The sequence below is a fragment of the Nomascus leucogenys genome, chromosome 3, assembly GCF_006542625.1.
Source record: "Nomascus leucogenys isolate Asia chromosome 3, Asia_NLE_v1, whole genome shotgun sequence".
Lineage (NCBI taxonomy): Eukaryota > Metazoa > Chordata > Mammalia > Primates > Hylobatidae > Nomascus > Nomascus leucogenys.
The window spans coordinates 117,827,894-117,845,596 of record NC_044383.1 but is presented as its reverse complement, the minus strand read 5'-3'; the positions used below and the strand labels follow the sequence as shown (position 1 = coordinate 117,845,596).

General features: G+C 35.2%; 1 protein-coding gene across 3 annotated transcripts in view; it reads left to right on the top strand.

Moving 5' to 3' along the window:
• MED23 (mediator complex subunit 23) overlaps positions 1–17,703 on the top strand; it is a 42,410-nt gene extending 24,707 nt beyond the window's left edge. For 2 of the 3 annotated variants that reach the window (XM_012506101.2, XM_012506099.2), the window contains 14 exons: positions 511–685; positions 1,336–1,499; positions 3,565–3,689; positions 4,969–5,174; positions 5,261–5,441; positions 7,022–7,192; positions 7,561–7,777; positions 9,389–9,625; positions 10,540–10,705; positions 11,251–11,323; positions 12,181–12,395; positions 14,000–14,120; positions 14,847–14,978; positions 16,600–17,703. In XM_012506101.2, the coding sequence (XP_012361555.1) occupies positions 511–685; positions 1,336–1,499; positions 3,565–3,689; positions 4,969–5,174; positions 5,261–5,441; positions 7,022–7,192; positions 7,561–7,777; positions 9,389–9,625; positions 10,540–10,705; positions 11,251–11,323; positions 12,181–12,395; positions 14,000–14,120; positions 14,847–14,978; positions 16,600–16,767 (2,351 nt within the window). In that variant the 3' untranslated portion in view covers positions 16,768–17,703. The remainder of the gene's footprint in view (positions 1–510; positions 686–1,335; positions 1,500–3,564; positions 3,690–4,968; positions 5,175–5,260; positions 5,442–7,021; positions 7,193–7,560; positions 7,778–9,388; positions 9,626–10,539; positions 10,706–11,250; positions 11,324–12,180; positions 12,396–13,999; positions 14,121–14,846; positions 14,979–16,599) is intronic. The other variant, XM_030809690.1, reaches the window with a different exon arrangement.

Sequence of the window (17,703 nt, the reverse complement as noted above, 5' to 3'; positions counted from 1 at the left end):
TTTCTGATTCATGGTAATTCCAGCTTTTCACGAATACAGCATAGTCTTAATTTTAACCACAATAACTCTTCTTAGATAACTGATTGTTGAATAAAACTTTCTTGGGGGGTAGGAGGAAACAAGGGCAGGTGTAATACAATTTTTTGTATTAGAAAATGAACCTCATACTTCAAAAGGTATGGAACATTAACTGTCTAAAAATAATTTAAAAGATACCAGAATTGAGAAGATTAATGTTTTTTCATATCTTGTCTCATTTTATTTTTCCAGATAAACATGATTATCAATTGCCAAATCTCAGGAAAAAAGCAAACTTGATATTATAGTTAGGATCTGAATTTTTCCTTACTGTTAAAGTAGAAAATAAGAAAATATGGAGAATATATATGTGTGTGTGCATGTGTATTTTCACAATCAAATCTTTATATTTTACTCAATGTGACTTTCTTCAAATATCTTTTCATGCATAGCCTTTAATAATTGGTACCTTAAATTGTGTTTTTCCTCCAGGTCAGCTTTTGCCGACTGTTTTCAAATCACATGCATGGGGGATCTTACACACACTCCTTGAGATGTTTAGCTACCGGATGCATCATATTCAGCCTCATTACAGAGTTCAGCTCCTGAGTCATCTTCATACTTTGGCTGCAGTTGCACAAACAAACCAGAACCAGCTCCATCTTTGGTGAGCTCATTGAAGACCATCTTTCCTTAAGATTTATTAGAAACTTTATTGGAGATGAGGTTCTTAATCCTTTACCTTATAGTTGTTTTTTTTTTAATTCATCTGTCATAAAACTTCTCTGCTTCTAAAGTATTTTGTTTCCAGTACAGGAGCAGAGTCCAGCTTTTTAAATAGAAACTGTTTGAGATAGTTGAGTCCTTCCTTTAGGATCTTTGGACTGAGAATTAGTACTTCCAGGGTATTTATTATTATGTTGTAACTTAGTCCTTTAGAATGCTGGTTTTAAGTATACTTCAGATTATGGTTAAAGTATCATGTCACATTGATTTTGCTTTAAATTAAAATATATTTTAGATAGAAAAATGTAATTTTTGAAATGCAGTATCTCCAGGAGAAATTTTTTAGTCCTATAGGCAACAAGCCATCTTTTTCAAATGTATAAAAAGTCACGATTTTCACTAAAAAATTGGACACATTAGGTTTTTTAAACAAATTAAGCAACATTTATTCTCACACAAAAGTGTTTTTTTTAATTAAAGAAGGGATAGTCATAGATTGCATGTTTTTCCATTGTAATTAACCTTACAATTAGATTTAATTCCATAATTCTGAAATTTTTTTACATTTCTTTTTATTCTCCTACTTTTCAGTGTCGAGAGCACTGCTCTCAGGCTTATAACAGCATTAGGTAGCTCAGAGGTACAACCGCAGTTTACACGCTTCCTTAGTGATCCCAAAACAGTGCTATCAGCAGAATCTGAAGAACTGAACCGAGCCTTGATATTGACCTTGGCTAGAGCAACTCATGTAACAGGTACGGTGAATATGTGAGTACAAACAACAACAGATGAATTAAAGTGTGCCATGATTCTACTAATTACTATAGGTATAACATACTAAAAAGATACTTTTAATTTGTTTGAAAAAAGCCAGTTGTTTTGATATCTTCACTATTTCACTCATTTATGGAAGCTCTTTTGTATACCGTCATTCTATTAATAACTGGGTTGAGCATCAGTTTTCAGCTATCTTCCATAATTTTAAAGTAGTAATACTTTAAGCTTTTTGGTCTCAGGACTGCTTTACACTCTTAAAAACAAAATTGAAATTCCCAAAGAGTTTCTGTTTATATGGATTCTATCTATGGATATTTATTCTATTAGATATTAAAATTAAGTTTAAAAATATTTATTAATTTGTTTTTAAATAGCAATAATAAACATTACATGTTAATATATAATGCTATGAAAAAAAGTATATTTTCTAAAGCAAAACTTTAGTGAGAAGAGGTGCCATTGTTTCACATTTTTGCTTCTCTAATAGCTGATGTAAAGGAAGACATAGTTTGGATTCTCATCTGCTTAGACATTTAATCCATTGAAGTTTTAGTTGAAGTAAGTGAAAAATGTGGCCTCACACAGATGAGGTTGGAAAGAGAGGAGTATTTTAATAGCCTTTTCAGATAATTGGGAATGTTCTTTGACATCACATGGAAAAATGATAGTTGCTTAAAGGTTAGCTGCAATATGGAATCCAAAACCCCCAGTGAACTTCATGTACTTTGTTACATTATAATCTGTACATCTGTTTTGTACATTTACTGGATTTTTAAATCCTTGCATGTTTTGTAACTTCATGAATTATTCATTTTGAAAATACTGGTTCACTGAGTTATGTAGATCTAGCAAACGTTGACATTTTGTTTTTTACAGTATCAGAAAATTACATTTGTTAATATCACTGCAAAGTTTATTAGAAAAATCTAAGTTTTAGAATGCTATCATGTCATGGTAGATACAGGTTTTCCAAAATTTCAATTTTTACTTAAAAGGTCAAATTTTATCATTGGTAAAAGTTACTATCATTTGTTTTCCTTAAAGTGACAAGCTCATTTTGTTAATTTTCAAGAAAATGTCTGCTAAATACATAAGTCTAGCTAGCTATAGTTTTCTGTCAGACGTTCTTTCATGTAAAATTGGAATTCAAAAAAAAAAAAAAGCAGCTGATTTAACTCAGTGCTCAGTCAGTCACACAAGTGCACAAGTGTTTTTCCTCAAGACACCCATCAAACTTTGGAACACTAGGCATATGCTTCCCCTTTTGTTACATATGATATTAAAAATAGATGTCGAGATTGACACTGGCACTTTTCTTTCACTGAGTGCATGTGGTGGAGAATACAAAGCCTTTTCATCTAGTCTGGCACCACTGTTTGATTTGTGCTTAGGACCAGCAGTTTTACCACCATTGCTTTTGCACCGTCAGTGCTCATATCAAGTGAAAAAGCCAATGATATCTTCTTATTATTATTTGACCTCATTGAATCTTTGAAGGGCTATTGGGGAATCACCCAGAGGTCTACAGACCACACTTTAGAACTGATGTTTTAAAGAGATAGTTATTGATTTTAGCAACCTCAAATACTTTTATGTAAATTATGTTGTTTTACGTAAAGAACCCTCTTCAATTCTGAGATTTATACATGTATTATGTAATTATTTCACTCCCCAAAAAAGACATCTTTCTTTCTTCTATTCCCTTGGCCGAATAACGTACTACTAAATCAATGTCAAAGTAAATGAACAGTAGTGGTGGGCTTGTATTACTGTTATCACTGGTACTCTGTAACCTCAAAAAAAGAAAGATTCCAAATGTCTTTTGTCATCTTTTCATAAATTGTTCTCATATTTTCTAATGTGATCATCCAGATCACTCATAAACTAAGCAAATTTAGGTTCTAAGCTGAATATAACTAGTTAAGCAATGAATGCACTACAATGAAATTCTCAGTGTACATAATTATTATTTTCGCTATAATCTTTTATGAATTGTGGATATAATCATTTATATCTGGATTACATCTATTTGTTTATGTTTAGATTTTTTTACAGGCTCTGATTCAATTCAGGGAACTTGGTGTAAAGACATACTTCAGACCATCATGAGTTTCACTCCACATAATTGGGCTTCACACACCCTGAGCTGTTTTCCAGGCCCACTACAGGTAATTTGGTCTTGAATTACTTACTGACACATGAAATCCTTCTTCGCATTCACAATGGTATTCTAGAGTGAGTCTTGGTGACTTCTGAATAAAATTAGCTTTTATTTATTTTAAAAAATATTTAGGGGCTGGGCATGGTGGCACAAGCCTCTAGTCGTAACTGCTTGAGCGGCTGAAGCAAGGGGGATGGCTTGAGCCCAGGAATTCAAGGTCACAAGGAACTATGGTCACATCACTGTACCACAGCCTGGGTGACAGAGCCAGACCCTGTCTCTAGAAAAAAAAAAAAAAAAAAAAGTCATTACTTACAAAATCTCTCAAGTTGTTCGGTGTCCTACTCTGGTACTGGACGTGCTTCTAAAAATTTAATTATTATGGTTTCATCTTAGTTAACAGTTTTAAGGGGAGGAAGAGTAGAAAGAGGAAAAAAATAAAAGTGAAAAAAATTGAAAAAGAGAAAAAAATAGTTAATGGTTTTAGAATCTCATGAAAATTAACATAGTACCTGAAAATTTTTTTCTCTCTCATAGAACTGAAATGGGGAGAATTATAATGTAATGGAGCTTCACAGAGTGCACATAATATGACACTTCACTGAATTTTTTTCTTAATCACAGAAAAACTGTAAACCTGGCTTTTCTAATAGGGAGAAAGGCAAACCTCATCTGTCTTCTCCTTTTCAGAAAAAATGTTAGGGATGATGAACATCCATTTTTCATAACTCCTGGTAGGGCTAGAGCATTTGGTTTTTAAATTTACCAAATCACCTAGAGGGCTTGCTAAGCTACAGTTGGCTGGGCCCCCAGCCACAGAGCTTCTGATTCAGGAAATCTGGGATAAGGTCTGAGAATTCTGCATTTCCTGTAAGACCCAGATGATGCTGATACTGCTGGTGTTGGGACCACACTCTGAGAATCACTGGGCTAGTGCAATGGATTTTCCTTAAAGACACTAACATATGTAGCCGAAGGGTAGACACATTTCATTCTTTTTTTTCTTTTTAAGATTGGCGGAAGTATCAACAGATGATTGAAGAAGCTTTGAATTCAGGCTTGCTTAGAATTTCCATTTAGGAAATCTAGGAAAAGGAATCTTGGAGATAATCTAGTCAAGCTTATGTATTTTCCAGACACAGAAATTCAGGCCTTAATTGCTGAGTTGCTCAAGGTCACCTAGAGTTTATTAATGTCAGAACCAAGTCTAGAACTGGTTTATTAACTCCATATCCAGTGCTCTTTCTACTATAACCAATGAAATAAACTTCTGATCCTCTTTTTAGGCATTCTTCAAACAAAATAATGTGCCTCAGGAAAGCCGTTTTAATCTGAAAAAAAATGTGGAGGAGGAGTATAGGAAGTGGAAGTCAATGAGCAACGAAAACGACATTATTACCCACTTCTCTATGCAGGGCTCCCCTCCTCTCTTTCTTTGTCTTCTCTGGAAAATGCTGTTGGAAACAGATCATATTAATCAGATTGGCTATAGGTAAGTCAAAAACCTAATTTGCATTCCATTTGGCAAACTTGTATCCATATAACAATGGAGTTTATGTTTTACTCTCTGCCTTCCAGAGTATTAGAGAGAATTGGAGCCAGGGCCTTGGTAGCCCATGTGAGGACATTTGCAGATTTCCTGGTATATGAGTTTTCTACATCAGCAGGGGGTCAGCAACTCAATAAATGCATTGAAATTCTTAATGACATGGTATGGAAGTATAACATTGTTACACTGGACAGATTAATTCTCTGCCTGGTAAGAATAAATATGTTTCTAAGCTTATTCTCTTTTAGATCAAGATGTGTGGAATATATCTTATGCCGATCTGCTCTATATTGCTTTGAAGGATTTAATGAATTTATACTATATCAAGCATTGCTTTCACTTCCCTAAAGAGCTAGAAATTCTCCAATTTCTTTTTTTGTTTGTTTTTGTTTTTTTGTTTGTTTTTTGAGACAGGGTCTCGCTCTGTCGCCCAGTGCAGTGGCGTGATCATGGCTCACTGCAGCCTCAACCTCCTGGGCTCAAGCAATCTCCTCCTGCCTCAGCCTCCTAAGTAGCTGGGAGTACAGGCATATGCCACTATACCCAGCTAATTTTTTTTCTTTTTAACTTTTTTATAGAGATGGGGTTTCTCCATATTGCCCAGGCTGGTCTCGAACTCCTGGGCTGAAGCAATCCACCCTCTTCAGCTTCTCAAAGTGCTGGGATTACAGGCGTGAGCTACTGCTTCCAGCCCCAATTTCCTTATTCATTCATTTAATAAGTCCATATTGAATATCAACTGTGTTCTATGTATAGAAGGTACAGAAGTAAATAAAATAGATGTGGTCCTAGCCTTGTGATACTTTGAAAATATGAGCAATTAGACCCTGAGTTGATTTTCCAAAACTCCCACTAGAGGGAGGAAGTAGCAGTAAGTCACTGTGTTTCTTTACAGAGTGCTAATATAACCATTTCTGTACACTTTGGTAACAACCATTCCCCCAATTTTTTTTTTCTCCTGACTTTGATGTCTATTTCCAGTAGATAGATTTTTTTTTTTTTTTTTGATATGGAGTCTTACTCTGTCACCCAGGCTGGAGTGCAGTGGCGTGATGCTGGCTCACTGCAAGCTCTGCCTCCCAGGTTCATGCCATTATCCTGCCTCAGCCTCCCAAGTAGCTGGGACTACAGGTGCCCACCACTACACCCAGCTAATTTTTTGTATTTTTAGTAGAGATGGGGTTTCACCATGTTAGCCAGGATGGTCTTGATCTCCTGACCTTGTGTTCTGCCTGCCTCAGCCTCCGAAAGTGCTGGGATTACAAGTGTGAGCCACAGTGCCTGGCCTTCGGTAGTTCTTTAAAAAGATACTGAAGTAGGCTGGAAAATGCTACATTGAAAAAAATTCTATGGTGGTGATATTTGGAGTGGCATAGTTTAACATTAACCCCTTAGCTGTGGAGCATAGATATAAAAGTAGTTATTATATTTTAGGGGAAATAATGTAAATCTATAAATCAATAAGATATCAGGATAAGATGGAGGTGTAGAAAAAATATTTCTAGGAAACAGTGAGAAATCTTATCTGCTTAGGTGATAGATGTGAAAGATAGATTAAATTTTTAAAAATAAAGATGGACATCCCAGGCAGAAGGAGTAGTAAGCCAAAAATAGGCAAGAAAGGTCATATATGTTTGGGGAATACTGAACAGTTGGTTTGGGATAGACTAGATGTCTAAGGAAATTATAATAGTGAGATTTTACTTTGTTAAAATTTAGGCTTTCAGATGGCCCTCATGATTTTACACAGGTTGAACATTTTCATATAATGTTTATGTTGTTTTTCAAAGGCCATGCGTAGTCATGAAGGAAATGAAGCCCAGGTTTGTTATTTCATAATTCAGTTGCTGTTACTCAAACCAAACGATTTTAGAAATCGAGTAAGTGACTTTGTGAAGGAAAATTCCCCAGAGCACTGGTTACAGAATGACTGGCACACCAAGCACATGAATTATCACAAGGTACTAGTTCTAATTAGTATTTCAAATAATCCTTTTAAAGCCATACTTGAGTATTTGATGAATTGATTTGGCCGTTTTCTCTCTGGTTCTAATGTTTTTTCTCTTGTCTATATAGAAGTAAGTTAGCTCTCTGAACTTCTTCAAGGTTTGAGAGTAAGGTTTGAGAGTTTCTATAATGTTGAGAATAAATTGAAACTACAGTTTTAGTGGACATAAGTACTTATATAAAAAGAAGTAAAGTATAATCAAGTATAATTTTAAATGTTTCCTTGCAAAAAAAAAATCTCAACAATGTTTTCATGTTTAGCTCTTTAAAGAGAATTTTTTTTTAAATGTTCTAACCATTTATCATCTTCTCAATTCCACAGAAATATCCAGAGAAGTTGTATTTTGAAGGCCTCGCAGAACAGGTGGATCCTCCTGTACAGATCCAGTCTCCCTATCTGCCCATCTATTTTGGGAATGTGTGTCTTCGATTCCTTCCAGTATTTGATATAGTAATCCACAGATTTTTAGAGTTGCTTCCAGTATCCAAATCACTGGAGACTCTACTGGATCACCTAGGAGGCTTATATAAATTTCATGGTGAGCTTTTTCAAATTTTAATTTCATCTAATATCTCCGTTATCAAAAGTAGGATGGGCAGGACCACATGGTAATAGTGGCTCTAAAGGTTTTATTTTAATTATTTTAAAAATGAAGTGTTTTGAGGATAAGTACTATGGATGGTGCCATGAAGTATAAAATATACAACATAAAAATATAAACAAAAGTATGAGTTCAGAACAGGGTGATGTTACTGTAAACTAAACAGATCTTGGCAGCCTTCTTGGGTGGGTAGGATTTGAACTTGATGCATCCAATTTATAGCAGCAGCAGGGAAAAGACAGCATACGAGGCAGAAGGGATCATTTGGGGAAAGTCATGGAGGAGATAAAATAAGGTATATTTAAAGAAAAATGGCTACGTTGGGTTGAACTGAAAATTCTTACCAGAGAGTTCTAGAAATAAGGTTGGAAAGACAGATTGTACCTGACTGTAGATCACCTTGAATGGTAGGCTGATTTTATAATTGCAGATAATAATCAACTGGAAGTTATTGAGTATGATCATGGCATAGGAAACATTATTTCAGAAAGATACATCCAGTTATAGTTGGCAGCAGTCTTAGGATGAAGCCATTACAAGGACATGTCAAAAAGCTCAGTTGTGTGATTAGTATCTAAGCAACAATGGTTGCATTGAAAATGAGAGAAAAGGGACAAATGGTCACAAAAGAAGGAACAGGACTTGATTGGCTGGTTATAAGGAGAGTATTGAAAGAAAAAGACAACTAAAATTTTAAGCATAGTAACTGGAGAGTGGCAGGGTCAGTGACAGAAATGTGAAGGTCCTGGAGCAGCCACTATGGGAACAAAGTGTTTGTCTGGTGGGCAGTCCTGCTTCATCTTTCAGATACCTTCCCTCAAAGCAGAAGTATGAACTGTGTGTTAACATGATAGAATAGGCATAAAGTTCAAGTGAGCGTTCTTTTAAAAACATTTTTCTTTTGGATTAGGTAATATATGTACTTGATGGGGAAGAGTATACAGTGAAAGGTAATTAGTCCCATCCTGGCCTCCAGCTAGCCAGTTTCTTTTGTAGGCAGCCAATGTTACCAATCTCTTGCCATCCCCTCTTAGATATCCTGGCTGGTTTTTTTGTTTGTTTTTAACACAAGTAAAATATAATACACATATTGTTCTGTGTCCTGTTTGTTTCAACTTTATCAGGTATTAGGGTTGGTCATTTGTATTAGTACGTAAATAGCTGCCTCATACATGACATAATTTACTTTATCAGCCCCCGTTTTTGACCTTTTAGGCTGTTTTTCATCTTTCGCTAGTGTAAACAGGGCTGCAATGACATCCCTTGTATGTCAAGGGATTAAAATTTATGCAGGATAAATTTTCAGAAATGGAATTGCTTACAGTTAAATAAAAACAAATATAAATACAAACTGTATATTACTAGAAACATTCTGAGCCTTCTGCCTCTCCTCAGATTAAAATATTCATAGTATACAATTGTCCAGCATGTGAAGTTGTTTCATAAATCTTCTGAGCTGTTTTTCAGTTATCTGGAAAGCAGTTATCAGTTTTTCACAGTTATTAGTAACCAGTTAAACATTGTGGTGGTATGTTTTTTTCTTGGCAGATCGTCCAGTGACTTATCTGTATAACACTCTGCACTATTATGAAATGCACCTGAGAGACCGCGCATTTCTCAAACGAAAACTCGTCCATGCAATCATTGGCTCTCTCAAGGATAATCGACCGCAGGGCTGGTGTCTAAGTGACACTTACCTGAAATGCGCTATGAATGCACGAGAGGAAAATCCTTGGGTTCCAGATGACACCTACTATTGCAGATTGATTGGCAGACTAGTCGATAATATCCTTTTTATTGTGATTTTAGACTCCCAGAAATAACGGTATTTTGATTTGTGAGAACATATTTTTTCTTTTAATTTTTAATATATTTCAAGGTTTTAATTTTTTTTAAGATCACTTCCATTTTCATCTCTGTAAAGGTTTGAAATCTTAAATTAGCAGCATCATGTCAGATAGGCTGAAATTCTATTAAAATTTATATGTTAGAACTTGAGGATAAGTGGTAAAAAAATTATATTTAAAAATAGACTTTATGGAGATTTGTTTCAAAGAAAAAATCTTATTCTTACTTACTATGTTTTGTAGCACATGTATCTGTGTGCTACTGGAGAACGTAGGATCTTGTTACTTTAATGTTTGTATTAAATAATAAATGATAAAATGTATTTTTCTTTATTGAAAAGATATATTTTAGTGAAAATATACTTGGATGTTTATTTCTTCATTTTGATTTTATGTTTTCAGTTATTATCACTCTATACTTAATGTCTATAACCATACCACTATTTTACTAGGTAGAGAAATTCTACGTAAATGAGCATGACTTATTTTCCTACACAAATGAATTTATTTTCTGAAGCAAAAGAATGACTCATTAGAAAATAATTTTCATATTAATGTCTTATAACTATTAAAAGAAATAGGCTCATGAAACATAGGTATACCTTGGTTGCATCTGTGGCTATTATATGTCATATTTATAAGGACCCACCTGTAAGACCAACCATTTATACCTGTGGTTAATCAAATGGTTGCTCTTAACACATTTCAATCATGTCAAACTCATTTGTATTTGGTTTGTATTTGCCTCTTCATCTCCCTAAGTGTAAATAAATCACTTCTTGGCAGCTCATAATCAGATAAATTGACAATCAGATGAGATAGTCCAATTGTTATTGCTTTAACTGTGTGCACCGATGGCTGGCAAATCTCCTGGTCCCTTTCCAAACTGTGACTGGAGATTCAATGAGTTTCCCAACCCAGCTGCCCATGCTCTCCATGTTACTTGTGTGGAGCTCATGGCCTTGGCAGTTTCAGGCAAAGAGGTTGGGAATGCCCTTCTAAATGTTGTCCTAAAAAGGTATGTATTCTGGTTCATGCAGTAAGATTTGTTGTTTATTTGTAAACAGAATGGTATTCTATTTGGAACTTTAAGACAAACCTGTTGCCACAAGGGTGATGCACATTGGATGAGGACTGTTTTCTGGTTCCAGATCTTGTCTTTGTGATATAGGAGTTATGGAATGAGCCCTGGACAGGATCCTAAGATCCGGGTTTGTTCCTACTTCTACTCGTTAATAGCAGTTAGACATTTAATATAGGAATAATGTTAACTTGTCACTTAAAACAAGATTCTTTTCATCTTGTTTTCAAGATTTCAAGATTCTTTTAAAAATTAGCATGAAGTATGGGATAATGATTGGGGAGGAAGTATTTTTAAAAAAGCCTTCTTGAGCTTTCATGCATATTACATTTTTATTCAATAAAAAATTCCCCATTGTTTTATTGAAATGGATTAGTTGTCAATCCTCTGAATTAGATATATTCTTTAAAAATAAGATCCATTGTCAGCCATCTGAAATGTTTTTATAAATTCATACTTACATTCTTTTTTGCCGGTTGCAGTCAGCCTTTAGTGCCAAGAGAGAACATTACAGCATGGATGAATGCAATTGGTTTGATCATCACTGCCCTACCAGTGAGTTAATAATTGTGTTTGTACTTAGTGATAAAATACAGCCAGCTGTTCTATGTCAGCAAAAAAGAAAAAGATGCATATAGGATGCCCTTGTACGGGACGTCATGCAAATTAATGAAGTATTTTATGTTTTTAAAGTTTTTTCATATTATTACTGCTTTAAAAATCTACAGTGACTAGTTTTTACTTTTCTGTATTAGATCTAAATATATCTATGTGACTTACAGGTCTCTGCATTTTCTGGTACCACCTTACCTATCCAACTTTAGTTTTTACATCATAGCCTGATCTACTCTTGGCCACTTAACATGTTGTATATCTACAGCCTTTGTTCCTGCAGATAGTGCTTAAGATATGTTTTAGGTACTTCTGAATGTGAGGGAATAAGACATTTTTCTTATTCCAGAACCTTCTTTCCATCACCTTCTCTAAAGCCTATTCATTCTTTGCTAGCTTAGAGCCTCCTTTCTCAGTGAATGAAGCCTTCCCTGACTTTTCCGGCTCACGTGAAGACTCCTTTCTCTGACCTCCACACATATTTTTTTAAAGTTTATTATTTTTAAATAAATAATAAAGCTATAGATTTATTGTTCGATAAATTAATTGATTTACTGCATAGTATATATCAGGTACCTAAATGAGCTGGACAGATATATGTATGGAGCCCCCTAACTCACAGGTACTTCTCCCAGGTTGTTACTGACTTAATTTGACCAGTTACAAAGTCACCCAACTGTATTGTGCAGAAGCTGGAAAAATAGAAAACTTTAAAGAATGAGAAAACACTATTATTTTAGACTTTGGGGTGGAATGCTGGATAAGTGATATTTTTCACTAGCTTTCCTCTGATTTTAAAGGAGCCATATTGGATTGTTCTTCATGATCGAATTGTGAGTATCATCAGCAGCCCCAGCTTGACATCTGAAACAGAGTGGGTTGGCTATCCATTCCGCCTCTTTGATTTCACTGCCTGTCATCAGTCCTACTCTGAGATGAGTTGTAGCTATACATTAGCTCTCGCACATGCTGTGTGGCACCATTCTAGCATCGGACAACTTTCTCTCATTCCAAAGTAAGTATAATAATTTCTTAAAGAAATTTGACATAGGCTGGGTGCGGTGGTTCATGCCTGTAATCCCAGCACTTCGGGAGGCTGAGGTGGGCAGATCACAAGGTCAGGCGATTGAGACCATCCTGGCCAACATGGTGAAACCCCATCTCTACTAAAAATACAAAAATTAGCTGGGCATGGTGGTGTGTGCCTGTAACGCCAGCTACTCGGAAGGCTAAGGCAGGAGAATCGCTTGAACCAGGGAGTCGGAAGTTGCAGTGAACCAAGATTGTGCCACTGCACTCCAGCCTGGTGACAGAGTGAGACTCCATCTGGAAAAAAAAAAAAAAAAAAAGAAATTTGATGTATTTCATTTTTTTCTAATCTTATTAACAGATGAGGTATATATTTCATTCATTAGAACAACTTGCGGCCGGGCACGGTGACTCATGCCTGTAATCCCAGCACTTTGGGAGGCTGAGATGGGTGGATCACAAGGTCAGGAGATCGAGACCATCCTGGCCAACATGGTGAAACCCCGTCTCTACTAAAAATAAAAAAATTAGCTGAGCGTGGTGGTGTGTTCCTGTAATCCCAGCTACTCAGGAGACTGAGACAGGAGAATCACCTGAACCTGGGAGGCGGAGGTTGCAGTGAGCCGAGATCGTGCCAGTGCACTCTAGCCTGGGTGACAGAGCAAGACTCTGTCTCAAAAAAAAAAAAAAAAAAAAAAAAAAAAAAGAACAACTTGCAAAGTAGCAAAGTAAGTTAATCAGAAAGCTCCTTTTGCTTCAGAATTGTTTTTTAAAAATTGACTTGTATGTGCTAGTAATAATCTAGTAATCTAGTTTTCCACTATAGTTTGAAGAAGCTTAGTCAAATGCATGCTTTTCCCAGAATATATCCCAAAAGTTACCTTTTAAACTGAATAACTGATATTATCCTATTTTCCTGATTATTTTTCTTGACCATAATAATGGTATTAATTAGACTAAAGTTTCTTGAGAGTGGCATTTCTCTTAGTTATTCTCCTTTTATTTCAGATAATTCACCTATCAGTAGTTTTACAATTAAGAATAACTTAAATCTGATTAAAACCCCGTCTTTAGTAGAAATACAAAAAATTAGCTGAGTAAACAAAATTAGCTGAGTGTGGTAGCAGGCACCTGTAATCCCAGCACTCTGGGAGGCTGAGGTGGGTGGATCACAAGGTCAGGAGATCAAGACCATCCTGGCCAACATGGTGAAACCCCGTCTCTACTAAAAATAAAAAAATTAGCCCGGCGTGGTGGCGTGCGCCTGTAATCCCAACTACTCAGCAGGAGATTCGCTTAAACCCAGGAGGCGGAGGTTGCAGTGAGCCGAGATCACGCCACTGCACTCCAGCCCAGGCAACAGTGTGAGACTCTGTCTCAAAAAAATAAATAAATAAAAATAATCAAGTGAAAGTAATAGCCAGTGAGAGATGTGAGATGAATTAGAAATATTATTGTTACCAAATTAAAAGGAACTTTAAAAAAATTATATTTTATTGTAATACTTTGTAAATACTGTATGAACAAAATTCAAACAATTAAAATAATTTCAAGTCACAGGAGATTTTTATTTTTATCTTCAAATTTTAGGTTTCTTACTGAAGTACTTCTTCCTATAGTGAAGACTGAATTCCAGTTGCTTTATGTATACCATCTTGTTGGACCATTTTTACAAAGATTTCAGCAAGAGAGAACTCGTTGTATGATAGAGGTAAAATATAATCTGGGTTTCCTGTGACATGATTAAATTCTGAAGTATCTATTTAGGTTTCTTTACCAGTGTTATTGAAACTGCAGGTCACAACCATTAGTAGTGAAACTAGTTTAACAGGATCCAAGAGCAATTTTAGAGGACTTAGTGTGCCAGTAATGAATTTAGGGTGGGATGTATTAAATTGGAGATGCAGGGGAAACGCCCATCATGAAGGTTGAGAAGAGGTTAAGGATGGAGAAGTACATTTGAGATCTTACAGTGCAGAGGAGCTAATTAAAATCATGAGAATGGATGAAGTCAGTCACTTCTAACAAGATGTCGAAAACAAGGAAAGGACCCAGGAGTAGAACCTTAAAGCAAGAGCTACCAAATGGAACTAAGAAGGTATAATCCAAAGGATCCCTAGGAGTGGAGTTATCCCAGACATCGAGAGATGGTGTCTAGAAAGGGGATTGTTTATCTCTTAATTTTAAGAGAAATTACTAAACTATGAAGAGAAATTTTATTTAAGCCTTGTCGGGGCATTTTGTAGCACTATAGATTCTTTTATAAATGTAAGCCATATCATATCTCATGTGCATAGAGGTGTATATGGTATATGACAGTTCTACAGCAAAGACAGTATCCCCCAGTGCTAGTGTTGTCATGGAGCCCAGCTGCATCATGCTGAATTATTGAGTCACTTTTGATCACTTAAATAATTTTACATTATTTGTTAAATAGATTGGTGTGGCGTTTTATGACATGCTGCTAAATGTCGACCAGTGTAGCACCCATTTAAATTACATGGATCCCATCTGTGACTTCCTCTATCACATGAAGTATATGTTTACTGGTGACAGCGTGAAAGAGCAAGTAAGTTGAATTTGTTTAATTTTTTTAATGATGTTTAATTTAGAAAACTTGAACATATAGTAATAGACTTTTTTGGTTTGGGTGATTATTTTTATTTTGTCTAATTTTTTTTCTTTTAAGGAAAAAGGGTGGGTATGAGACCTTTTTAGGCAACAGAAGCATATTATTCTAGATGTAGTATTAAAGTAAATACATGTTATAATTTGTTGTACTTTTCCCCCTTGATATTTGCAACAGAACATCTGAAAAAGACCTAGAGGGTTAATTAAAGTAATCTCATTAGGGAGAAACAGTGGGATATGGCTGTTGAAATATGAGCAGAGAGGTTGTTGTGTTATGAGTAAAGGAGGTCCTACTTCTCCTGACATTCATGGTGACATTAGACAAACCACAGCATAACTAGAAGACTAAAGTCAGGATTCTAGACTAATCCTGACTAGAGACTAACTCATGAAGAGCATTTAAAGAATATGGGAATGCTTATCCTGAAGAAAAAAGTCCTAGGGAATTATTTATGACCTCAGCATTTTGGAGGGTTTTCGTTTGGAATAGTTATTAGATTTGTTCTGTGTCACTTTAGAGCATGTATGAATTCTGGTAAAGTTAAAGGGAGGCCATCCTGACTTAGCATATGAAGAGGAACTTCCTAATGGGGATGTCTGAAAGTAGAAAAAGACCTTGAGTCATAACTGAGTTTCCTGTGTGTAGGAAACAGAATCTGGGCCATTTTAAAGGAGTGGAGGAGGTAGGACAGATAGGGAAAGTTAAGTCCATCCTCCTACCCCTCCCAGTACTTTAGGTTGAGATACCAAGGAGGTTGACTCCTTTATGTCTCAGCAGCAGTGTCAAAGAGAGTTGACCTGTTCTCTCTCATGTAAGAAAGAGAGAAATTATATCTGCTTTTGTTACAACACAGAACATGCAGAGAAACTGTAAAAGAAATTGTTTATTTGTTTGTTTGTTTTTTTTAAAGTATTCTTTACATTTAGGCCTAAGAAACTAACACAAGGGAGTACAGAAAGGAAAAGGTCAAAGAGCATTTGAGTAAAGCCAAGAAAGCTGTGAAACAACTTGATGTGTTTGTCTCCTTAGTGTTTCTCAAAAGAGCAGATCTAATATTATTTAGTTAATTCCAAGTGTAAATCAAAACCAAAATAATTAGTTTTGTAGATAAATGTTGCAAACATAAGTTATTCAAAGAACTTTATAATTATGCTTCATGCTTCTGTAAAGATGGCATTTTAAAAGAATGATCAACTTGGATGTATAAAATTTCCAGTGTGAACTCTGCTAGCTTTTGGTAGTGGGATGACTGGCTAGCTGGATGAGTGGATACGCTTTTGTAAGTATATGCATATATATGGATATACATATGGTATATGTACAGACATGCATATATAATATATAAGGGGTGTGTGTGAGGGAGAACGTATTGTTTCTCATGCAAGAAAGAAATAATTGAATCTGCTTTTCTTAAAACACAGAACATGTTAATAAACTTCTCATCTACCCCACGACACTCCTTAATTTATTGTCTCCGGATATGTGTAAATCCTGCTTTAAATGTGAGAAGTTGAAATTCTCTGATTAAAGTACGTTTTAATGTGTTTCTATTTCTTAGGTAGAGAAGATTATCTGTAACTTAAAACCAGCTTTAAAACTTCGTCTTCGATTCATCACACACATTAGCAAGATGGAGCCAGCTGCAGTGCCTCCACAAGCCATGAACAGTGGGTCTCCAGCACCTCAGTCTAATCAGGTGCCTGTGTCTTTACCAGTAACTCAGTGAAGCCAGACTGTACTGTGGAGAAAGTGGAAATACATCCGTCTTTGAGAGTGGACTCAAACCTTTTAAATCTGAATGCAATCATGCTATAGTGATATAGTAGAAGCAGTGATGATGTTCAGATTGTTTTATTTTGATTCAAATGATGAATCTGTTGACACCTTATAACTCCCATCTCCCTATCTATATTTTTGTCTCTAAGAGATCAAGTAAGGTACATGTTGTTCATATTCATAACAACTTATTAGAGCTACGTAGGAACATAGAGGTATCTGTGATCAAATGACTTTTGTCATTGGCACTTTCAGTCTTTCCTATTCTAGCCGTTGTTTTTGTTTGTATTTTTTATTATTAATGACATATTTAGTCTTCAGATATATTATTTTAAAGGCACCACACATGTAAAACAGTTATTACAAATATTTTATACATAAATCTCTTTTGGTAGATTTTCAGAATAATAGAGATTTATATCAAGAAAAAGAATCTAGATTTTGTTGCATTGTAGGAGCAAACAAGTCTTCATATTCTTTTTAAAATGACTTGAAATTTTATTATAAATTTCCGTAGTTTCTATCAAGGTCAACTGGCAGTTTTATTACCTTTGCTATGGACTCGAACTTACTGTATAAAATTAGTTGGAAGCCATGTAAGAAAATAACATCTGAAAATTCTTGAACTTAAAATCCTGCTTAAATGGTTGATTCTCCAATTTCTTTTTTTTAAAATAAAAGTTAATTGCTTTTGCAGGTTGACGCTCTCACCTGACAGATGATGTAATTCTTCAATTTTTATAATCTTAAAATTTTTAAATTTTATATTTGTAAATACAGTACACATTTTATTTCTTGGATTTTGACAGACATTGTTAATTTTGGGGGAATTGGCATTGTGAAAGACTTGAAAACTAATGAGTAAAGTCTGCTGAATGAATAAACC